Consider the following 23,652-nt stretch of genomic DNA (forward strand, 5'->3'; position numbering starts at 1 on the left):
CCTTGGTATATTAAATATTAAGATGGAGTTTGAGAGAACAGCATAAGCAGGAAGCTTTCTGACCTTCCCCCTCTCCCCCGCCCCACCCTTACCCCCGAAGCAGATTGTAAGACCCTCATGTGAGAGGTGCCCTCCCTATATACCCTGAGGAAAACAACATCCAAGGGGAAGGCGGACCCCAAGAAGTATCTGAACAAACAGGCCTTGCTAAGTTTCCCCGCAGTTTACTGCACTTAGCTCCAACTCTTTATCCTATCATATCTTTTCACAACTTTCCACTCTTCACCAAACCTGGTATGGAAACACTCAGGTTTAACCATTTCTTCAGGTCTTCTCTTCCTTAGGAAGGCTCCCATGTCACATAAAACTTTAAATAAGTGTGTATGTTTCTCTCTTGTTATTCTGTCTGTGTCAGTCTAATTTCTAGACCCAAAAAAGACCCTAAAAAGGCCAAGGAAATCTTTTTCCTCCCTTTCAATGTCTGAAGGTCAACTCAAATTAAACATGTTCAAAGATTTATTTATTTATTTATTTATTTATTTATTTGAGAGAGAGAAAGAGAGAGCAAGAGAGCACAAGCAGGGGGAGTGGCAGGCAGAGGCAGGCTTTCCACGTAGTGGGGAGCCCAATGTGGGGCTGGATCCCAGGACCCTGGGATCATGACCTGAGCTGAAAGCAGATGCTTCACCGACTGAGCCACCCAGGCGCCCGCAAACTAAACATGTTCAAACAAAGGTCCATGCCCTCCAAATCTCTCTTCTCTAAGTCTTCCTCATCTTCATCAGTGGCATCTTCCAGATGTGCAGGTCAAAGGACTAGGTGGCTGACTTGATTTTTCTTCCTTCCCTCATCTCTACATCCAACCAGTCAGTAGGTTCTGATTGCAGCTCTACTTTGAAAATATACCCACGGGGTGCCTGGGTAGCACAGTCGTTAAGCGTCTGCCTTCGGCTCAGGTCATGATCCCAGGGTCCTGGGATCGAGCCCCACATCAGGCTCCCTGCTCTGGGGAGAGCCTCCTTCTTCCTCTCCCACTCCCCCTGCTTGTGTTCCCTCTCTCACTGTCTCTCTCTGTCAAATAAATAAATAAAATCTTTTAAAAAAATGAAAATATACCCAAACCCTGAGCATGTCTGCCCATTTCTACTGCCACCACCATGCTAGTCCAAGCCAGTGTCCTCACTCACCTCCTCCATGTCTCCCAGCTTCCACCCTTGCTCTACTCACAAGTCATCCAGAACCATGTCCCTGTATGCTGTCAGTCTGAGTGATAAGGTAACTCCATTCACCCAGCTGTCCAAGCTGGAAACTGGGGTGCCATTTGAGAATCCTCTTTCCTTCTGTCACTCCAAGACCCAGTTAAGTGTCTCACCCAAGCACCTGGTATAGCGCCCAAGTGGGCACATAAGAAATATTTGCCAAATGAAGGAAGGGATAAAGGTTAATTTCAAATGCAATGTATGATCAGAGTGGCATTTCATATCAGTGGATTAAAAGTATATCATTCAATAGATGATGTTGGGATAACTGGCCGTGTGGAAAAACAAGCTGGATTTCCTACCTCGCACTCCACACTGAAATAAACTCCAGATGGTTCAGAAATGTAATGTAAAAAAATTGAAACCATAAAAGTACTAGAAGGAATCCTGGGGTGTGGACGGCCTTTCTAAGTATGTCATGAAAACCAGAAATCACAAAAGAAAAGAGAGAGAAATTGAAAACTTCTGTATGGCAAAACCCACTAGAACTGTCATTAGACAAATGACAAATGAGGAAGACTTATTTGCTATTTGCACCACATATGACAGGCAAAGGCTTAATCTTCCTAAAATAAAAAAGGACTCCTTTCAAAGCAAGCAATAGGAAAACAGGGGGCAAAGAAGGGAGCAAACAATTCACAAAAGAAGTTCATTAACATATGAAGGATATGCAAATGTAGTCAGAAATTCCAATCCCTCCCTCAGATATGGAAAAGTGAAAACAGGGTATGGGAAAATGGTCCCTCTCAGGCCCCAGGGGCCCTAGGGGTGAGAGTATTCATTGCTGCAACCTTTTTGGAATGGCCATCTAGAAATATATAACAAAATGAACAATGAAGACTCCCTTTGACCCAGCAATACTAACATTCAAAAATCCCTTTTATTATCTGATATATATAATGGTGTATATGTATATATGTACATATGTACAATACTGCTCTGAACATATGTACACATGTGTACATATGTATATATGTAAATTATATAAAATGTGTTGCTGATAAACATCTATCCACTAGCCAGCATCATATCTGTGCCTTCTGTCCTCAGTCCTGGTACTCAGGATGACCTGTGCTGGCTTGGGATGAAAGGCCAACTTCTCTGCTTGTGCTCTTAATCCCATCTCCTGCCACCTACTCAGGAACATCCCGCTAACATTTCACCCTTTCTCTAGGGTCATCAATTATTTCCTCTTGGCTGGATCATTCTGATCAGCATGCGAATATGCTATAATTTTTCCCACCACAAAAAAGTTTTTTCTTGATCACATCTTTCTCTTCAGCTACTCTCCATTTATCGCCCTTCTCCCCTTCTTCCCACACTCCCTGTGTCTGATTCCCTTCTAGCTCACTCCCAGCACTAAACACAGATGGCTCTTGCCAAAGCTCCCCGTGCTTTCCATGTTGCCAGATTCAACGGTTTTCAGTTCTCATTTTACCAGACATGTCAGCAGCATTTGACACAAGAAACACTCCTTCTGGAAACACTTTCTCTTGGCTTCCAGGACACCTTACTCTCCTGGTTTCCCTTTTACTTCACTGGCTCCTTTTAAGTTTCCTTTGACCTCTTCCCATCACCCCTACCTTGTCAAACTTAACTTTGGAGGGACCCAGAACTCTCATGTCTTTAAACACCATCTGAAGGCTGATAACTCCCATATTTACATCTCCAACTCAAGGCTTTTCCCCTGAATTCCAGGTTCATATATCACAAGACCTAGGCAATATCTCCACTTAAATATCTATTAGGCATAGTGGCTCGGGCCAAAAACGTTGGTGTGATCTTTGACTCCTCACTTTCTCTCACTCTTCCCATCCAATCCATTAGGAAATCCTTCAGCCCCACCTTCTCCCACCTTCTCAATATATCCAGAAATCTGGCTACTTCTCATTTCTACCATTTGGTGAGTTTCTAGTTGTTTTGCTGTTAAGAACAATACTGCTCTGAACATTCGTGTACACATCTGATCACACAGGCAAGAAATTCTCTATATGAGCTGTTCTCAAACTTTGGTGGACATCAGAATCCTCTGGAAGGCTTGTTAAAACCCAGAGTGCTCGACCTCACCCCCAGAGTTCCTGATTTGGTTTGGAATCCATCTGCATTTCTAACAAGATCTCAAGTGATGCTGATGCTACTTGTTGGGGAAATTACACTTGGAGATCTATAGCTCTAGGGTATATTATACCCAGGAATGGAAATGCTGGGTCATAGGATACACACATGTTCTACCTGACAAGAGAACACTGATTTTTATTCCTATCAGCAGTGTGTGAGAGTGCCTAGTGTTTCACATCCTTGCCAACCCTTGATGTTGTCAGATGTATTAGTATTGCCAAAGTAGTAGACACGAAGTGTTAGCTTTTTGTGGTTTTGCATTGTATTATTGGTATTTATCCTCAGGTGGCTATTGCATGGGATATTGGGGGGGGGGTGGACAAAGTAGAAGTATATTTGTTGTAACATTGTTTATGATATGAAAAAACCAGTAACAATCTAGATTTCCATCAATGGGTACTTTCAAAATTTACAACAGGATAATATATGACTGATCAAGATGATGATTATAGGGTCTCTAGTTATGGACATGGAAAATGCCTATAATATATTGTTAAACAAGAGGGGGAAAGCAGTTTACATAAGGTACATGACAGCATGTATAGTGTGATTTCATTTCTGTAAAACTGTTCAAAGGAATTGAGAAACACCTTGGAGAATGTTAATACTTGTTATCTTTAGGAGATGAATTTGGGGTTACCTTTACTTTGTTTTCTAAATTTTCTGTAATGTTGATTCTTTTTAAGTGTACGTATCTCCTTTTTCTTTAAAAGAGTGATTTTGAAAAAATACATTCTTAGATTTCTGTTTGTATATGACAGAAAGTATCTGGAGGTTTCACATGAAACTGATCAGAACCAGTGCTTCTTGGCAATGGGTTTGTGTGGGCCGAGTGGGAAGGTACTTTGAGTTTTCTCTTTATTCCATTCTGTACTCTTTGATTTTTATGACAGTGTATTACTTCAATAATAAAAAAAAAAAACACTAATAAAAACAAAAAAGAAAAGAGAGCTATTCTTAACACCCAAGCCAGCCCTGCCAGCCCAGCCCAGCCCAGCCCACCCCACCTAGCTCTGCTGAGGTTCCAAAGACTCCACAAGGAACCTTAAGTCGTGCCAGACCTCCTCTGGCCAGGGAGCTTTCAAGCTGTGGAGCCAGGGCCAGTTATTGGGCTGCCCAAGAAAGAGTTCCTCCTGCTTCTGGGTGCTGCCTTGAGCCAAAACTAATGTGTCACCCCCATAAAGCCTGTGGCTGTGGGCTCCCCCACCCTCTGTGCTGGAAGGAGAGGCCAGCCCCCTAGAGGGCCCAGAGAGAAATCATTAACACAGCCAAGGAGATGACGGACTGTCAGAGGTGGGCAAGCTCCAATAATGAAAACCTGTGTCTCTAACAAAGCAGTTTTAAGTCTGTAAAGATCAGAGCTAGGAAGAAATAAATACTACAAAATCAGAAAGATGTAGAGATGGTGAACATGAACTCATTTACAGCACACTTGGATGGCAGAATCAGAAATCATCCTGAACTGAGAAAGAATTAATTTGACCTAAAACAAACAAAGACTTCACAAAGGGACTGGATCTACAATGGGACTGTCCACAGTTGTAGTTTCTTGAAAGCCACCAGAAGGGGATGCTCCCTCCTCACGGCAGCCCCTCTGAGCTCTGGGTGACTACCACGTCAACACATGTAGCTCAGTCCCTCCATGGGGTGTATCATGTGGTCATCATGTGGTTTTCCTCTGTCTCCCCCACAGCCCACAAGCTCCAGAAGGCAAAGACCAGCTCCCATTCCTCTCCTGCCTCTTTGTAACAGGCATGGGGCCTAGCATACACTAAGTGCTCAGTAACTGTTGGGACAGTGGAACAGGATCATCTCCAATATAGAAAGAAAACAAAGGGGGGCCTGGGTGGCTCACTTGGTTAAGCGTCCAACTCTCGATCTTAGCTCACGTCTTGATTTCAGAGGTTGTAGGTTCAAGTCCCATGTTGGGCTCCATGCTGGGTGTGGAGCCTACATTAAAAGAAGAAAGAAGAAGAAAGAAAACAAAGATGCCATTTTGCAAACACCCAAGTTCCAAAACTCCAGGTAGACGGTCATAGCTGGATACCTCCCAACATCACTGCCCAATCTGCTCTGTCCCAGTATGCCCACCAAGCGGGTAACACAAGGGCTTGGCTCAAACTGCTGGGTTCTAGACCGAGATAGCCTCCTTTGACAAGTGGGTCCCTCTCCAGGGAGTGGCTTGTTGGAGGTGACGCTCTTGAATATATACTTTCTCCTTAATAAAACAGCCATACAAAACAAAAACTGAAATCCAGTGGTGGGACTTCATGGTGAGCACCCCCACCTCTACCAGCCTTTAGCTGTCCTTCCATGATTACATTTGGCCACTCTTAACATTTGTATGAGGATAATACTTGTTCACAAGTAGGAGCCCAGTAAGGACTTGGTGTGTTTTTAAAACAAGTTCAATTGTGTTTTAAAGTTCTTTTAAAAGTCATACATATTTGCTGTAAAATAACAAAATTGTATAGGATTGTATGAAGTCACCCCAGAAGGTGCTCCGTGAGCTTCATCCCTTAGTCCCTCTCCCCGTGATACAGGACAGAGGGTAATGAATCCAGGGGCAGGTTTCACGTGGCAACACATATGTTCTGAGTGCCTGCTTTGGACCAGGCCCTGGTCCCAGGTGGCTCTGTCTGGTAGGGGATACAAAAGTGCCTAAGAGGCTTAAAAAGCCATTGAGTCCTGGAAGACTAGGGCAAGGATGTAGTGGGAGCCAGTGGGGAGAGGACAGAGGGATGTTTGGGGAAAATGGAAAGAATAGACTGGAGTGGAGCCTGGATGTGGCAGAGACCATACCCATTTAGAGCCTCAGGCCTCAGGAAGGAGGAGGCAGAGGTAGAAGGTGAAGTCATATCTTCCTGGGGTGGCTGAGACCTCCTTCAGGTCACAGGTCTTAGCTCCTGGCTGTGCCCACAGGGGACACAGGCTGCTCTGTCAATGTTTGCAAAAAGAAGGAAAGGAGAGGGAGAGAGGGAAGGAAGGAGCGAATCTCCTATCAGTGAAATGCCACCATCAGATCAAGGTTCTTTGCAGCTCATTCCCTATGTGTAAAAGTTGGACTCAACAGCAGTTTTTTTCAGGATGAATACATCTTTATTCATTTATTATCTTTCCCTAGGGAAAAAGGCAGGGGAGGGAGAGAGGGTCAGCATGTGTTTCAAAATAATAGAAGGAAGAAAAAAAATGACAGAAGAGATAAGAATCTTAAATGCCATAAACCAACCCTAAATGGGGGTGGGTGAGAGAGGGGGCCCTCCTGCTCCATGAGCTTGGGAAGGAGGGGAGGGGATCGGGAAAATGGCACACGAAGTCAGAACTCCACATAAAGCTAAGTAAATGTGGACTCACATTCGTTTGTCTTTTATTAGCTCATCTGTGGCTACTTTGATATACTTTCATCTCCCCTTTCCCTGGCTGCCACTCCCAGGTTGGACAAGGGAGACCCCCAGTAGCCCTCTCCTCCCTCAGTTTAGAGGGGTTAAACTGTTAGGCCTATGCACAAAGAGGATGTTTGTTGTTCGTTAGAATAAGGAATGGGCTTAACCGGGAGGGAGTTTGGGCTACGAATGAGAAAGAGAGAGGGTGCCTACTTGCTTCAGTTATTTGGACTAATCTTTTACTTGGGAATTAGATTTATTCATGTGAAATAATTGAGGAAGGGAATGGGAAGGGAATGGGGTAGGAATTTAGGACTGCCTTTCTGAGGGGCACATAATAAACATGGCTTGAGAGATAGTGAGACTGAAGGGCCCATGTGACAGCCAAGTGGAGAAGATGAGCTGACAGCAGGATATTATGGGGCTGAGGCTCAGAAGGACTGTCCAGGGTGGAGGCCTGTTGGGGTAGAGGCAATTTTCAATGAACCCTGGAGGCCACAGAAGACATGGCATCACTTAGGCAGTATGAGAACGGTTGAGTGCATGTAATGATAAGGAAGGTCAGGGAGGAGCCCTGACCAGCTCCACCAAAAGGAATTCCTTATGAGGAAGGAGCCTGAGAAGAAGAGGTCAGAGATCAGGAGCCAGGAGTCACATATTCCAAAACACATCCTGTTGCAAGGAACAGAAACTTGATCTGGGAGGGAGTGAGTATGGCAGAGAGGGAATAGGATGCCCACTAGGTTTCACCTGCTTGCTCCCAAAATGGCACCAGGAGCCATTCCCGAATGATTTGTTCCCACTAAGAGCCAAGCACTATTTTAGCCACCAGCTAAAAATGCCCAGGATGTACGAAAGATGGCAATACAGGCCTTGCCATTGTCTCTAGCCCCTGCTGCTTCCCCCCACTAGGGAAGGAAGGAGAGCAGGAGCTGGTTGGTGCATGGCAGGGGACTGACAGTGGAGAGGCTCCCAAAGAACCCCCGAAAGAGTTCACAACTCTCCCCTGAGCCAGTGTCCCTAATTTTCTCAAAGAGGATGTAGTGGCGAGAGGACCTCAGGGAGGCTGCACTTAGAAGGGAGAATTAAATTGAGTCTGAGACTGGCATTTGAATCTGCTTCGGTTTTGATAACTGAAAGAGAAGAGAAACTTCTGAAACCTGCCCAAGATGCTGTTAATGGATGGGCAAGGCTTGCTTGATGAGAGTGATCAGTGGTACACAATAGCTGACATTTATTTAATGCCTTTTCTGTTGGACACCGTGCCCAGAGCTGTACAGAAATCATCTCAGTTCATCCTCAGAGCAACCCTGTGAGGTAAACACTACGATTGTCCTCATTTTACATGTGAGGAGATAAAGGCCCAAGGTCACGCAGCTAACAAGTGGTGGAGCTGGACTCCTAACCTCCACTTCTATTAGCTCAATTAGCCAGTAAACGCGGAACCAGATTGGGGGCATTTGTGGGAGCTGCACTAGTCATACCACTAGTGATACTAATATTTATTGAAGGGGTTACTATGTGCCAGACACAATGCTAAGTGCTTCTGTTACTAGATGTCCTGGGGAAATCCTCTTGAGGGCCTTGGCTTCCCTTTTCTCTGCCACTTTGTAAGGACACTTTCTTCCTTTGGTCAAAATTAAATTATTGGAATTGTACGGGCTTTAAATAGAAGAGAGGCTGATGCAACTTGCTGCTGATGCCGGAGTTTAAACATCTGCAGAAATCCACATTTGAAAGAAAGCATGTAATTGGATTTTAGCTGGGTATTTCTAGAAAGATCAGATGACTTGCATTTGGGCAGCCCAACCTTGACCATCTCGCTGCTTGCAAGGAGAAAGAGAACTACATATAGTCCAGATGACACTGAAGCTTAGAGCGATGAGGTCATTTGCCCAAGGCCACTCCACTCAGGAGTGAGTGAGCCTGGAGAGCAATCCAAGGTAGCCAGAGCCCTTCAGAAAAAACTCTGCTGGGTCCCACTAACTTTCCCCAGGAAACTCAGCTGCCTGGCTCTGAAAGCCCTACAAGGGACAGTACACACACATGGATGCACACCTCTTGTGTGGGTGGGGTGCCAAGAGACTTTATATTTGACAAATTCTACTTCCTCTGTCAGACAGAAGGTCAAAGGTTATCTTGAGAGGAACCTTTCTGAAGGTGCAGGGCAGGAGGGGCAGGGACAACCTTTGAAACATACACATGTCCAGGCTCTATTCTTAGAGCTCCAAATTCTTTGACATGAGGTTTGACTATTGACATTTATAACAAATGTCCCCAGAGACTCAGGTGCACTCCAGAGATTAAGGACTGTGGCTCCTGAGTAAGGCACCAGGGTGGGGTAGGGAGTTTCAGGAGAATAATGCAGGGGTGGGGCTAGAGCAGTTGTAGGGCTGGGAACCTTCCTCAACCCGGTTTGTCAGCCTCGGGTCCTGGGGCATGAAGGTGTCAAGGACACCAAGGATATGAAGGTAATTGAAGGATGTTATTTGAAATGCATTTCATTAGAAAGTTTGACTGTTGGTGTGTTATTGTTCTCAAATTGAATTTCAGCATTTACATTAATATGAGCTGACCCTGCAAGACTTGGTTTGCAATTGCAGGATAATCTAGAAGTTCGAAACAAAATACAAATTCATAGAAAAAAATGCAACTTAGAAAGGTCCAACTAGTCTTACAACCTTTTAAAAATTGAATCAGCAATTAAAAGTCATCTATCCCATAAAGGTTGATTTTACATGCCAACTTGACCAGGCTACCATCCCCAGTTACTCTTCTAGGTGCTGCTGTGAAGGCATTTTATCGATGTGATTAAAGCCATAGTCAATTGACTTTAAGGGAGATTACATTGGATAATCTGGGTGGGCCTGATTCAATAACACTGAAAGGCCTTAAGAGCAGAGCTGGAACTCTCTAGCAGGAGCTGAAGTTGCCATTCCCAGGAGGCCTGCCCTTCTTCACAGCCTGTCCTATGCATTTCAGGCTTCCTAGTCAGCCCCCACCATGATGTAAACCAATTCCTGGTAATAAATCTCTTTATACAGCTACTACTGATTTTGTTTCTTTGCTTAAACCCTGACTGATACACCTCCACTCAAAAAAAAAAAATTTATATGTAGTATTTTCTGTATTAAAATATTCAGAATATTTTCAACTTTCTATTATGATTTTTCAACCTATAGTTATTTAGAAGTATGTTGTTTAATTTCCAAACATGCCAAGATTTTCCAGCTATGTTTTTATTATCATTGTGTACCTTATTTGCACTCTTGTCAGAGGGTACACTCTCTATGATTTCAATCTTGTTCCCTGTAGATATCTTTTGAGTTTTTCATTCATTTCCTGAAACATAGTAAATGTAGTTCTTTTATAGTATGTGTCTGATAAGGAATGGTGTCACAGGTGAGCCTGGGAAAGTACCTGTGGAACTAGGACATGTTACCAGGGGGTCAGTATTCCCCACCCATTAGTTACTTGTGTGCTATCTTCACCAATTTTTGCCATATCTAAGTACCACATATATAATTATTTACTTAAAATGTGTTATTTAAATTGCCTCTCTTTAAAACTCATATATATTTAAATAAAAGGCAAAGTTTATATTGCTATTGCAAATAGGAAACTAGGCATTTGTCATAAATCGAAGGTAGCCATAAAAAGAAACATTACAATAAAAAGAGAATAATATGACACATTATCTAAAATATTGTAGTTTTATGAATGCTTTAAGGCTGAGACCTGCTCTCTTATTGTGAAAATAGAAGATTTACCAAGTGTTGGAGAACCTAATGAAATGCTAGCACCACCAGAAGAGGATGGACTTTCCAATAAACATTATCTATAACATGATATTAAAAACACTTTTCTTGTCATTTTGCAATCATCACTGCAAAAATCATCAATGGATGCTGGATCTAAGGGGAGGGGGCAAGTTTTGTGAAAATTATTTGCATGGAGGGGAAATGTAACTACGCAGGGGAGAACTTGGCTATCACTTTGACTAGGTGATCAAAATTAACATCATCTAGATGATACCTTTTTTTTTTAAGATTTTATTTATTTGACAGAGAGAGACAGCGAGAGAGGGAACACAAGCAGGGGGAGAGGGAGAGGGAGAGAAGCAGGCTTCCCGCTGAGCAGGGAGCCTGATGCGGGGCTCAATCCCAGGACTCTGGGATCATGACCTGAGCCGAAGGCAGACGCTTAACGACTGAGCCACCCAGGTGCCCCTAGATGATACCTTTACAAGGACACAACATCACTTCACTGGGTACTCATATGGAAAAAAATGTCCATGGATCCTGCCACATATCATACAAAAAATCAGTTGCAGGCAGACTGCAGATCTAAATGTGAAAGGCAAAACCACAAAGCTTTTATTTTGTTTGTTTGTTTAAGTGGGCTCCATGCCCAGTGTGGAGCCCAGTGTGGGGCTTGAACCTGAGCTGAGATCAAGAGTTGGATGTTCAACCTCAATCGACTGAGCCACCCAGGTGCTCCAAACAACAAAGCTTTTAAAAGATAAACGGGAGCTTGGTGGGGAGATGGGGTAATTGGGTGATGGGCATTAAGGAGGGCGATTTAAGTAAAGAATACTGGGTGCTGTATGCAACTGATGAATCACTAAATTCTACCTCTGAAACTAAAAAATAAAATAAAGATGTTAGTAGAAAGATGCTTTCTAAAAAAAAGAAAGAAAAACAGGAGAATATCTTTGTGAACTTAGAGTGGTCAAAGATTTCTTAACCATGACACAAAAAGTGATTAATATAAAATAAAAATTTGATAAACTGAACTACATGAAAGCAAAGAACTTCTGTTCTTGAAAACACACTGTTGAAATGCAAGGCCACCCCAAATATGAGAGGAAATCTTCACAATACAGAAATCCAACAGAATGCTCACCCAGAATACATCAAACAAACAAACAAAATAAACAACTACTATAAATCAACACAAAGGATAGGCAAGCCTATAGGAAAGCAGGTAAAAGATCTAAACAGGTGCTCAGTATTAGTAGTTCTCAGGAAAATGCACATTAAAGGCATAAGATCTAACATTTAAAAGACAGAAAATACCAAGTGCTGGTAAGGATATGGGGGCAACTAGAACACTCACACATTGCCAGGGAGAGGGTAAGTTGGTACAACTGCTTTGGAAGAGTGTTTGTTCTTATCTATTAAAGCTAAATATATGTGTTCTCTGACCTAGCAATCCCAGTTACAGGTATTATTATGAGTTGAATTGTGTCCCTCCAGAATTCATATACTGAAGTCTTCTCCCCTGCCCTGTATCTCACAATGTGACTGTACTTGGAGCTAGGGTCTTTACAGAGGTAATCAAGTAAAAATGCAGTCATCAGAGTGGGCCTTAGGTCAATATGACTTTTTATAAGGAGAGGAGATTAGGGCACAGACACCCATGGAGGGAAGACCATGTGAGTCCACAGAAGAAACTGAACCTGCTGACATCTTGATCTTGGACTTCTAGTCTCCAGAACTGTGAGAAGCTAAATTTCTGTTGTTTAAGCCACCCAGTCGATGGTACTTTGTCATGGTAACCCGAGCAAACTAAAACAGGTATATACTCAATACAATTGCATATATATGTTCAACAAAAGGCATACACAAGGAATATCCATAGCAGCACTATTTTTAATAGCCAAAAGCAACCCCAATGCCCATGATAGTAGAAAGAACAAGTCATGGTATCTCCAATCTGGAGGAAGAGAAGCCAGACATGTAAGAGCACATACTGCGTGGTTCCATTTACGTAAATATAAATAAAATATAAATCTACATTTCTTGAGCTGGGTGCTTTTACACAGACATGTTCTCTTTGTGAGCTGTGTTCAAGCTGTACACTTATGTATGACATGCATATTCTTTTTAGTGTCTATTTTGCTTCACCACAAAGTTTAAAAACATAAGAGCACCAGACTTGGAGGGTCCCACCCCCCAATAATCTGCAGGATTCAAAGAGAATTAAACAGGAATGGCCTGTCTTTATTTGTTGTAGGTACCATTGATAATGTTCCAGACTACTTGCTGGGACACAGAAGGTGAGGGCAATGGGCAACCTTTGAGAGATGGCAAGAGCAGACTGCCTGGCTCATGGAGCCCCTGGATGCTGGGCAGAGGACAAAGGGGAGCCTGAGTAGAGTCAGGGATACCTGGGACGAGACTGTTAATATCAACCCGTTCCCATGATTCTGCATATCACAGCATACCCACTATCTATCCATGGGGGACCCTGGTATGGTGGGGACAGCCCCAGCCCTGCCCCTCCCCACCATGCCTTGCAGGCCTTGGTCTGAAACTCTCTCCACTCTGACTTGGAATGGGCTCGTCTCCAGGCCTTGCAAGCAGCTACTTGCCCAGCTCGAGTACTGCTCATCTACTGGGGCCCTGAACATAAAGGGTAAGGGGATTCTTCCTGGTTCTAGAAGGAAGGGGGTACACAGGCCCCACAGGGTTATTTTGTGGAATATCTGAAGATACATCTGAGTTTTTGTTGGCTTTTGTTTAGAACTTCCATTAAGAGCATTTCGGTTATGCGGGACAGTGCCGGGGTGTGTAGTTCAGACACAGACACACAGACACACACAGACACACACACACATAATCACAGAAGCCATTTGTGTCACATGGTCATTTTCTGAAGCCCATGGAGCTGAGGAGGAGAGAGGGCCCTCCCTGATCAGTGTTCTATGGGACAGTTGTAAAAGGCATAACATGTTACCACAGGATGAGGCTCACAGCCCAGCAGTCACCAGACTGCCTGTGGCTAGATCTGGGCACAGAATGGAAATGATGTCACTAGCGCTTCACATTATTTCATCCAATTAACTGAGAGTTAATTAGTATGTCCAAAGCGCTTTGAAGCTGAGGAGTCCTGTTTCTTCACGATTGGGGTGAGAGCGGCAAGCTCAGGAGGAGCACAAGGAGCACTGCCGCTGGAATGGGAAGATGGGCAAGGCTTCTGCTTCTGTCTTGCTGTGAGCAACTAGGAGACATTTGTGCCAGTGTCTGCAGGACTGGCCGGGGCTGCCACAATCAAGTGCCAGACGCTGGTGGTGGTGGAGGGACTAACACAACAGACATTTATCCTCTCATGGCTCTGGAGGCCGGGAGTCTGAAATCAAGGGGCTGGCAGGGCCGTGCTCCCTCCAGGGGGCGATCCTTCCTACCTCTTCCAGCTTCCAGCCTCCAGTGCTGCCCCAGGCATTCATTCCTTGGCTCCTGGTCACATCACTCCAGTCTCTGCCTCTGTAGTCCACATAGCTGTCTTCCCTGTGTCTGCGTCCCTATTCTTCTCATAAGGGCACCATCATATTGCTTTAGGGCCCACCTGAATGACCCCATATTAATGTAACTGATAAAATTCAATTTGAGAATAGTAGCACACCTAGAATCTTCTGTTCAGCTCCTTCTGGAAGCTTTTGGCTCTCTCAGTCACCCCTAGGTTCCTGTGCTGAGGAAAAAGATTAGGGGGAAACTCACAGGCAGGAAGCACTCATTGGCCACTAGAGATCAGATGGGCACTGTTATGGGTTGCATTACGTCCCCTCAAAAGATATGTTGATGTCCTAATTCCCAGTGCCTGTGACTGTGACCTGATTTGAAAATGGGTCATTACTGTTTTCTCACTGTTGCAGGGTTCTCTCGGGCTCTGTGGAGCACTCCTGCTGGGGTGGGGACAGGTCGGTCGGCTCCATGGTGCCATTGCAGGGGTCACAGGGAGGTCCCAAGCACGCACTGCCTTGGGGGACTCCTTAGTGTGGAGGGAGGCAGGCACAAGAACCAGGAACTTTGCGCTAGTGTCATCGGTGGCAGAAGCCCCGGGCGGGCACCAGCAGGAGCCTCACCTGGCCTGGCTGCCGCCCAGTAGAGACTTGTAGTAGACAGCCAGGCAAAGAGGGCAGGAGGCATTCCAAGGAGAGGCCCTCACGCGCTGCCATTAGCAATGGGCTTCTTGGTCCCACGGGAGTCCCTTTAAAGCTCCTGAGCAGACTGCCTGTGAAGCCCCTGGCCCAGAGGGGCCGTAGGTGTCAGTTATCTTGGGCCCCTCCACACTGAAAGCAGCTTCTTAGCATTCAGTGGTCTGGCCAGAACTGACTTCGGAGAAGAGAGCAATCAGACAATCAACTGTTAACAGGGGCCCTATGATTGGCTATGGCTAGATGGTCTTTGTGTGGCCTTAGCTTAGTTTCTGAGCTTCACTTCTCTCAACACTAATCCCAGCCCCAAATACAGCACAGAGAGGCATGTCTAAATCCTACTTCCTCTCCTACCAGGAAATGAGACCTAACACTTGCTCACCTGGGCCACTGGATTCTCAGGCCTTTGTAAACCTGCCCTGCAGATCCACCCACATTTCTCAGCACCTTCTAAGCCAGCACCATCCCATTAGTGACCTCTGTACAGGTTTTGCAATCATCAGTTGGTGCCAAACTAGCCCAGTGAATTATCTGAATAGTATTTGGCAGACAGGGCTGCAGGGATCCAGCAGTTTGCTTGAAGCCCTGGGCCTGTCAGAGATAGGTTGGAGCATTGGCCCTTTACCCAGCGGCCTGCCTCTCCCTGCCAGCTTGGTGAGGGGATGCCCCTCCCTAGATTCATGACTGTTGAGCCTGTTGGGACTTGCCTGTCCTCTGGCCCCCTTCTAGCTGGAGGCCTGCCTTATACCCAGGCCCTAATACCTTCCATGCAAACTTCAGACAGAACTGTATCTGGCCAAGCCTTAGCTAGTCATCTCACTACCCTGTACTTGGGTTCGGATAGAACCTCATACTTCACTGGTTTTGCTAGGCAAACCTTAGAAGACCAGGAAACTCCTGCCCTGCTGAAAAGCCCAGAGCAGTGCTTTTCTAGACCTCATGTACCTTATTAGCCACTGTGGTAGACTGAGTAATTGCTCCCCAAAATGTCCACTTCTGGAGGAGGAGATGTGTTGATGGAAGTGGAGATTGGAGTGATGCACTCTGAAGATGGAGGAAGGGGCCACAAGCCACGGTTTTATAGTGGTGCTTGCCTCTGGTCCTTCTCCTTGAACTCTTTCCACCATCCAAACACAAATGCCACCATGTCACTTTTCAGAGGGCAGAGGGCAATCAAGTCCCAGCTCCCTGACCCCTGCAACCTCATTTCCTACCATTTCCAGTCACAGACCATGGTGGTTCCCTTGGCCTGGAAGCTGGAATGCCATTCCTTATCTTCTCAAGCTGGCCAAATTGGATTCACCCTGTTTTATTTATTCATTTATTTTTTGAAAGTAGCCATCCTCATGGGTGTGAGGTGCTATATTATTATGGTTTTGATGTCTATTTCTCTGATGATGAGCGATGTTGAGCATCTTTTCATGTGCCTGTTGGCCTATCAGTCACTCTTTTTTTTTCAAGTTTTTTAAAAAAGATTTTATTTATTTGACAGAGAGAGATACAGCGAGAGAGGGAACACAAGCAGGGGGAGTGGGAGAGGGAGAAGGAGGCTTCCCGCGGAGCAGGGAGCCCGATGCGGGGCTTGATCCCAGGACCCTGGGACCATGACTGAGCCGAAGGCAGACGCTTAACGACTGAGCCACCCAGGCGCCCCCTATCAGTCACTCTTAAGCAGACATTGGCAAACTTTTCCTGTAAGGGGGAAGGTAGTAACTATTTTAGGCTTTGTGGGTTACAAGATCTCTGTTCATAACTGGTCAACTCTGCCATTGTAGCATGGATGTAGCCATAGACAATATGTAAACCAATGGGTGTGGCTATATGCCAATAACATTTTATTGACCAAAGCACAGGCAAATAGGATTTGACCCCAAGTTCAGTCTGTGGACCTTTGCTCTTAAGGCAAAGAGCACTTGGGTTATTACTTTCTCTGTGGGACTCTCTGAGGATAAGTGCTCTATCTTGGTCACTTCTGCATCCCTTTGGACTTAGCAGGTGCTCAGTTAATATTTTCTGAATTGATGGTCCCCCCAGAGAATAAAGCCAATGGTGTGTGTGTCTCTCAGTACTTACTAGAGGTGTCTCATAAGAGTTGCAGTACAGGGAAAGGCTAAGAGGCCTTCACCCTCTTCCCCCCTTTTCTCTCCTACCCAGCTCACTCAAGAAAGTTTTCTGGGCTGAAGGAGCTAATGTGAACACACCTCCTGGGGGCTGAGTGGGTGAAAGACAGACCTGAGAAAGGGAAGGCTCTAATTTGGGTCCACTATCATCTGGAGTCTTCCATAATCGACAACTAGGCAGTGCTGGGGGAAGGAGGTGCGTGCTGCTGATGGAAGGGTTCTAGTGTCTCTCAACATGCCTCTTTTTTTTTTAATGTTTTATTTATTTATTCATGAGAGTCAGAGAGAGAGAGAGAGGCAGAGGCAGAGGGAGAAGCAGACTTCCCACTGAGCAGGGAGCCCGATGCAGGACTCGATCCCAGGACCCCAGGATCATGACCTGAGCTGAAGGCAGACGCTTAACCATCTGAGCCACACAGGCGAGCTCAACATGCCTCTTTTTTGTCTCCATTCCTAACTCTTCTTTGTGCCCTTTCAGCCCTTCATGTTGCAAAGTCTCAGATTAGAGCCTGTGTCCCTTCCCAGATGAGCACCTTTGCTGTGTTAGCTGCATGAATCTAGATGAGTAATGTGGGATGCACTGGCTTGGGGATCGGGAGCTTGTGGTTTAGCCCTGGCTCTGCTAATTGCCTGAGTGCCCTTGGCCATGACTTCTCTCTGGGGTTCCCCCAGTTGGTCAATGTGGGTGTTAGTAGCTTTGTCCTCTTAATGCCCTTTCAGTCTGGTCACACTTACTGGGCAGAGAAACAAATCAAAAGCCCCTGGCCCTTGAGGAATGTAGTGGCTTGTTGGAGATCTGGACAGCTAAGCCAATGACTGACGGCAATGCAGGGTGGGCTCTGCAGGAAGCCAGAAGACAGAGACCGTGGGGAGGAAGCTGTGAGGAGTGAATGATGTTGGAGATGACATTTGAAAGAGGAGGCTGCAGGCCCAGCAGGACGAGATACCCCGAGGTGAGATGTGCCGAGAATGTAGCTGAGGAGCCAGAGGAACTTAGAGGCTAGCCTGGTGGGGTTAGGTGGGGGGGGGGGGGGGAGACAAGGGCCCACAGACAGAACAGCTGGCCACAGCCACCCTGCGGTCCATGACCACATGCAGATGAAGATGCTAATGAAGCCCGGGATCCCTACTCTGGCCTCTTCACCCTCAGCTTGTCTCTCTTGGACCCTTACCCCAAAGCGGGCTTCCCTACAGCTGCTGGTGCCCACCCCACTGGCTTGAATTTTGTATCGGGCCGCAGTCATCTTTGAAAAGCTAATCCCAGCTCTGTGCCCTCTCCCGACAAAACACACTCAGATGCCCCCAAGGCTGCGTCCAATTCCTGGGGTTCACAGACCTCCCAATTCCACACACGAGTGCCAGGCCTGGAACCTCTGCTCCAACCAGTCCCACTGGCTCTTTCCTTTTGTTGCTGCTGTTACCCTAGGATTGCAAGCCAGGCACGTGGTTACCCACATTTCTTGAGCACCTACTCTGTGGGGACACTGGTTGGCTCCGCCATCAAGGAGCTCCTGGCCTGGTGGGGGTGGGAGAAAGTACACCGAGGGAACACACTAAATAAAGCAAAGACTGAGAGCTACAGCCTGGGAGCCCAGAACAAATAGATGATCTCCAATTGGGAAGATCAGAGTAGACTTTTGTGGGGAAAGGGATCTGGCTATTCTGTATTAGGGGACATAACAAGGTGAGGGCATGGCAGGCAGCCAGGGCAACCTGAGTAAGGGGATGTCTGACGGGTCATGAGCAGTATGGCTGGCGCACAAGTGTGAAGTCCAGTGGAAGAAGCTGGAAAGGTGGGCTGAGAACAGGTTGTGATAAACTGGCCACAGAAGGTGTTCAAGAGAAAGCTGGGACCCACTGAAGTGTTTTTGACAGAGGAGGGACAGATCTAGGTCTCTTTTAGGAAGGACAACCTGGAGACACATAAAGGCTGGATCAGGGGAGGCAGACAGATCAGCCTGGCTGTTCCAGTACACCTGACCCTGGTGCTGAACTAGGTCAGTATCAATGGGGAGGGAAGAGGGACTGAAATGAGAGACCTCCCCAATGGACATGAAGAACTGAACATGGACTTTCAGCTGTCCTCAAGCTGGCAGACAACTGCCTTCCCTCTAGCCTGATTCTACAGATGGATGTGCCACGGAGGAGGGTAGTGGAGGGCGGTGCAGGCCTAGGTCGGTTATCCAGGATGTCATTTTAGGGAAGTGTGCTGCAAAGTTATCAGCCATCAGAAAAGGGATGGGTTGGAGTGGCCTGGGGACTTAGGCTGGTGAGCGGGACAAGTTCAGTCTTGCAATGGCTGAGGCAAGGTTCTAGCTGGACTTGGTGACCTGGTGGGAGTCCACTTCGGTGGTTTGGAACCATGGGTGGGGCCTGTAAACACAGCAGCAGGCCCACTGAGTCTCCGCTCAAAAGGTCCGAGGTGGGGCCCCATCATTTCTAACGAGCTCCTAGGGGGTCGCAGAGGCTACGCTTTCTGGGCAGTCAGACTTTCTACAAACAGATGGGGTGACATAGGTCTGAGTCAGGAATGCAGGGCAGAGCAAGGAGCAGCCATAAAATCTGTCTGGGGTAGGGAGGGTGTTTCCACTGCAATATCAGCTCCAGGCTGTGCCTGTTTTATTGACCACTGAAGCCCAGGCAGTGCCCCACAAACATGTAGAAAGAATGGGTGAATAAAACAGGTGAGCAGACAAGAGGTTCCCTCAGGAAGTAGAAGATACGAATAGATTGGACAGTCTGGAGTTCGATGAGGGACATCTTTTGTAGAGGCAGCTGCTAGCATTTTCCCAAGAGAGCTGAAAGGACAAAGCTGAGGGCACTTTGGTCTGTCAGCCTCACTCTTTTAGGCATGAGTCTCCTCGTAGCAGCTCTGAAAGCAGAGTCTATCAGTCCTATGCCCTGGCCTCCTCCTCCCTCCCACTCCTCATAGGAAATCAAGCAGCGAGCTCTGAGTTCTTTCCAGGTGCTTCAGCTAAAGCTTCATTTGTATTTCCATGGCTGCATCATTGCCCAGACCTTTGCCACTTCCTAAGTGATCTCCCCGGCTCCACACAGGGTGGCGACATAAGTTTCTTGATTTTTGTCCTCCACTGCGTAAACTGTCAATGGTTTCCCATGCCTATAGGAGACAGTTTAGCTCTCTTGGCTTGGCATCCTCAGCCCTGCTTATCTCTTCAGCCAACCCAACTTCCCACTACTCCACGCCCCCAACCCCGAGCCATGCTGGTCACTCCTGTACTTACTGAATCCAAGAAAGACAAACACACTGTTAATGAGATTATAAAAAGCCACTGACTCTGAACCTGACCTTTCAGCCTGAAGTGCCACCTACGGGCCTGTACCTACTGACTATTCATTCTTCAAGTCCAATTCAGTGCTGTCACCTCCTCGTTGGAAGTCTCTTTGATGGTCTTGCCTGGAAGCCATGTCTCCCCTCCTTGAACTTACACCACCTTGTCTCAGGTGCATTATTTTTTGTCTGGTATTACAGGGGCTTGTGAACATATCTTGAGCTCCTCTATTCTAAGTACCTTAAGGGCAAAGACCTTGTCTTACTTCTACTTGTGCTCCCTTGCCCCATCAACATAGCAGTCTCCCCTCAGGTGGGTGTGATGTTCCTATCACACAAACCTCATGGCATGTACAATATCTTCACTTTATTCCAGTGTCCCCGGCTGCCTCTCCACCCCTGGACAAAGGCAGAGAAGAAAACAGAAGTCTTTAACATTACATTTCGATTAGTCTGGGAAGAAATCAGGTTCTGTAAGCAGAACATCACCAGAAAATAGAGAACACTGAATCCTATGTGCTTTGCCTTTTGGAGACTGGCCTGAAGGGTTCTATGAGTGTGAGCTGCAGAGAAACAGTCCTTTCTACATCATCTCATGGAGTTTCTGCCCAAACTCCAAGCAGATAAAGAATGCTCTTCTCTCTGACCTTTTCAATGGCTTACTGTCAACCAGCTCCATGTCCCATGTTAGAAGAGCTACACAGCTGAAATGGCAGGCCACTGGGGCACACTACCACCTTGTAACTAAAAAGGACAATGGGGCTCCGCTGATAAAGAGAGACATGTCAGGATGCTTGGGTGGCTCAGTCGGTGAAGCGTCTGCCTTCAGCTCAGGTCATGGCCCCAGGGTCCTGGGATCGAGTCCCGCATCAGGCTCCCTGCTCAGCGGGGAGCCTGCTTCTCCCTCTGTCTGCCGCTCTCCCTGCTTGTGCTCTCTCTCTCTCACATGCACGCGTTCTCTGGCCAATAAATGGATAAACTCTTAAAAAAAAAAAAGAGAGAGAGAGAGAGACACGTCCATGAAAGAATGTTTTATGCAAAAACAATGCAGCAGGCACAGCGGCTGTACCATAGAAGGAGGTGCCCACCCAGAGGTCTTTTCCCTCTAGAGACTCATGGGGGGAGGGGTAACAAGTATTTAAGCTTTTAAAAAGTTTTTGCTTTAAATTCTGCATCTATTTGAAGTTTCACCATGTGTTTAAAACTTCTGCTTTTCTTCTAGGATATGTGTAATATGTGGCTCCTTGAACAGTCCGTGGCTTCTACTCTAGTACTGGTTTGCATGGAAGTAAATCTAGTTTCCCATCATCCATTAGCAAATGGATTGTTTTTTTCTCTACAGCTTCCTTGATTATGTAGGAGGATGCTGGAATGATAAGTAACCCAGGAGAGAGGAGGGGTGGGAGTGGGGGGGAGTAGGGGAGAGGGAGAGGAGAACACAAAACAGTAGAATATGAAGCTGCCTGCTTTAAGAAATTCAAATTCAATCCGACAAATGGGAGAAATGGCTCCGGTTTCCTCCACCCTTGTGGTCATGGAACAGCTGGGTGTGCTCTCATCTAACTGGCAGGAGGAGACCTAAGCTCAGAAGAAAGTCACCTGAAGGAGGTTAGTTTGTTGGTCCACAGGGGAGAGTTAGTAGCCGGGGAAGGCACTGCGAGGGCCCAGTCTCTGGGCTGCATCACTTGACCTTCCGCAGGTAATAAAAACTCCGCACAGTCCTTTCTATAGCGTCATCCATGGTGACCAGTGGCCGGTAGCCCAGGACCTTTTGGGCTCTCTCACAGCTGTAATAGTGGAACGTGCCAGCCAGTGCGACACGCATCGGTGTGAAAGTGGGTTGGAGCTGGATGACAGGACTGACCACCAGCACCAGGAGGGACAGCAGGAGGGCCAGGTAGTAGGCCACCCAGTAGGGGATGTGGTACTTGGGGGCCTCGTAGTTGAGGCCTGTCAGGATGCGGGACAGGAATGTCCAGAAAGGGATGGGTTCGTCATTGGTGATGTGAAATGCCTGGAGAGAGAACAAGAAGTTAGAAAATGCTCCCCAGCTGGCAGGCCACACTTGGAACTTGGAGCTCAGGCATAAGCTGCTGGCTCAGCCTGGGACCAATATTTTGGGAAGCCAGTGGCCTCTGCCTGCCTGCCCACCCAAGATCTCCAATCTGCAAACGTCAGCCAGTGGGAGAGATGCTTTTTTGATTTGGGCAGACTAAAGGTATAGACAGGAAAGGTAAGTTTTATCTATGGGCCAGGATTTTTAAGTGAAGCTTAGATTACACTCAGGAAGGTATGTTTGTTAATTTAATAATCATGTTAATCATGGTAAAACTCCTTATCTTCATATGCAACAACAGGTCACATGCCTTTTCTCAAATGTGCTGTATTTGGTCTAAAACAAAAGCCATACGCCCACCCGACCTCCACCACCCTAAGTGTTATAGGAGTGGGAAAACAGCAGAGGTCCAGGAGAAAAATGAGATCCAAAGAGGGGGTTCCAAAGGGAGTAGTGAGAAACAAGGAAGAGGGGGGCCCTGTGAATGGGAGGAGAGGGTGAGGGGGCCCTAATGTGCTCTCCCCTCTCTGCATGAGAGCTCACCTCCCTGACATGTCCATCCTGCCCACCAGGTGCCAGATGCCAAGAGACTGAGATACATCCACCCCTCCGGAAGGGTGAGAGGCATGAGCAAGGGTGGGCAATGGGAGAGAAATGAAGAGACTTCCAGAATGACTGGGAGGGAAGATGAGTAGCAAGCACCCCACTGAATGTACATGGGACCCTGCTGGGAGCAGTCACGTCCACAGTGGGTATCCAGGTCCCGTTACATGGAGAACCAGATCCTGAATGCTTGGTCAATCCCAGCTCATGGGCTCTGGATTTGGGCTGTCCCGAGGGATGTGGCACTGCAATGTCACCACACTCCCTACCACAGGGGATCAACCTCGGACCAATGGGATCCTAAAGCAGATCAGCCAGGACCCAGGATCATGAAGGCAATTTGCCAATGAATCCAAGCACAGGGACATGCAGCCCGAAGACGGGCAGACGTGCATGGGGCAGGAGGAGGGGCTGCCTTACCTTCCCACTCACGGCCGCGTCTTGGGAGAGGTGCTCTGCAGCCAGGATGTGTCCATGCACCACGTTCTCCACAAAGGTGAAGTCCACCAAGTTCTCCCCGTTTCTGTGGGCGTACGGGGCATGGTTCCACTGTTAAAGATGCTAAGGGGCCAGGATACCTGGGGCCCTCAGAGGCAGTGGGACATGTAAGGGCCGAGCAAGGAGTCTGAAAGCCCAGTGCCCTGCCTGCCCCATCCTGGCATGGCCCACACTCAGGGCTAAGGGCTTGCTTTGGCCTCTACACCTTTCTACCATCTCTTTCTAATCCCTCAAAGCAAGAAGACAGGGCAGCAGGGAGGCAAGGTGGCAATGGAAAAAAAAAAAGGAAGGAAGCAAAGGTGTACTGGGGAAACAGCCACGTGCTGTCACCACCCACAAAGGCCTCGCCACCTGCATTTTCTTTGAGAAGGAATGTGAACACCT

At 46.8% G+C, this 23,652-nt stretch overlaps 2 protein-coding genes across 3 annotated transcripts in view; both read right to left on the reverse strand.

The window, feature by feature from the left end:
• The window catches only part of ZNF185 (zinc finger protein 185 with LIM domain), a 73,718-nt gene extending 68,419 nt beyond the window's left edge, over positions 1 to 5,299 (reverse strand). The window contains exon 1 of the mRNA XM_032397480.1: positions 5,233 to 5,299. The gene's annotated coding sequence lies outside the window, so the exon portion shown is untranslated. The remainder of the gene's footprint in view (positions 1 to 5,232) is intronic.
• A 15,702-nt stretch (positions 5,300 to 21,001) lies between these two features.
• NSDHL (NAD(P) dependent steroid dehydrogenase-like) overlaps positions 21,002 to 23,652 on the reverse strand; it is a 29,920-nt gene continuing 27,269 nt past the window's right edge. For both annotated transcript variants that reach the window (XM_032397467.1, XM_032397466.1), the window contains 2 exons: positions 23,191 to 23,293; positions 21,002 to 22,125 (listed from right to left, as the gene is read on the reverse strand). In XM_032397467.1, coding sequence (XP_032253358.1) covers positions 21,793 to 22,125; positions 23,191 to 23,293 — 436 coding nt within the window. In that variant the 3' untranslated portion in view covers positions 21,002 to 21,792. The remainder of the gene's footprint in view (positions 22,126 to 23,190; positions 23,294 to 23,652) is intronic.

Source organism: Phoca vitulina, unplaced genomic scaffold (genome assembly GCF_004348235.1).
Source record: "Phoca vitulina isolate PV1807 unplaced genomic scaffold, GSC_HSeal_1.0 scaffold99, whole genome shotgun sequence".
NCBI lineage: Eukaryota > Metazoa > Chordata > Mammalia > Carnivora > Phocidae > Phoca > Phoca vitulina.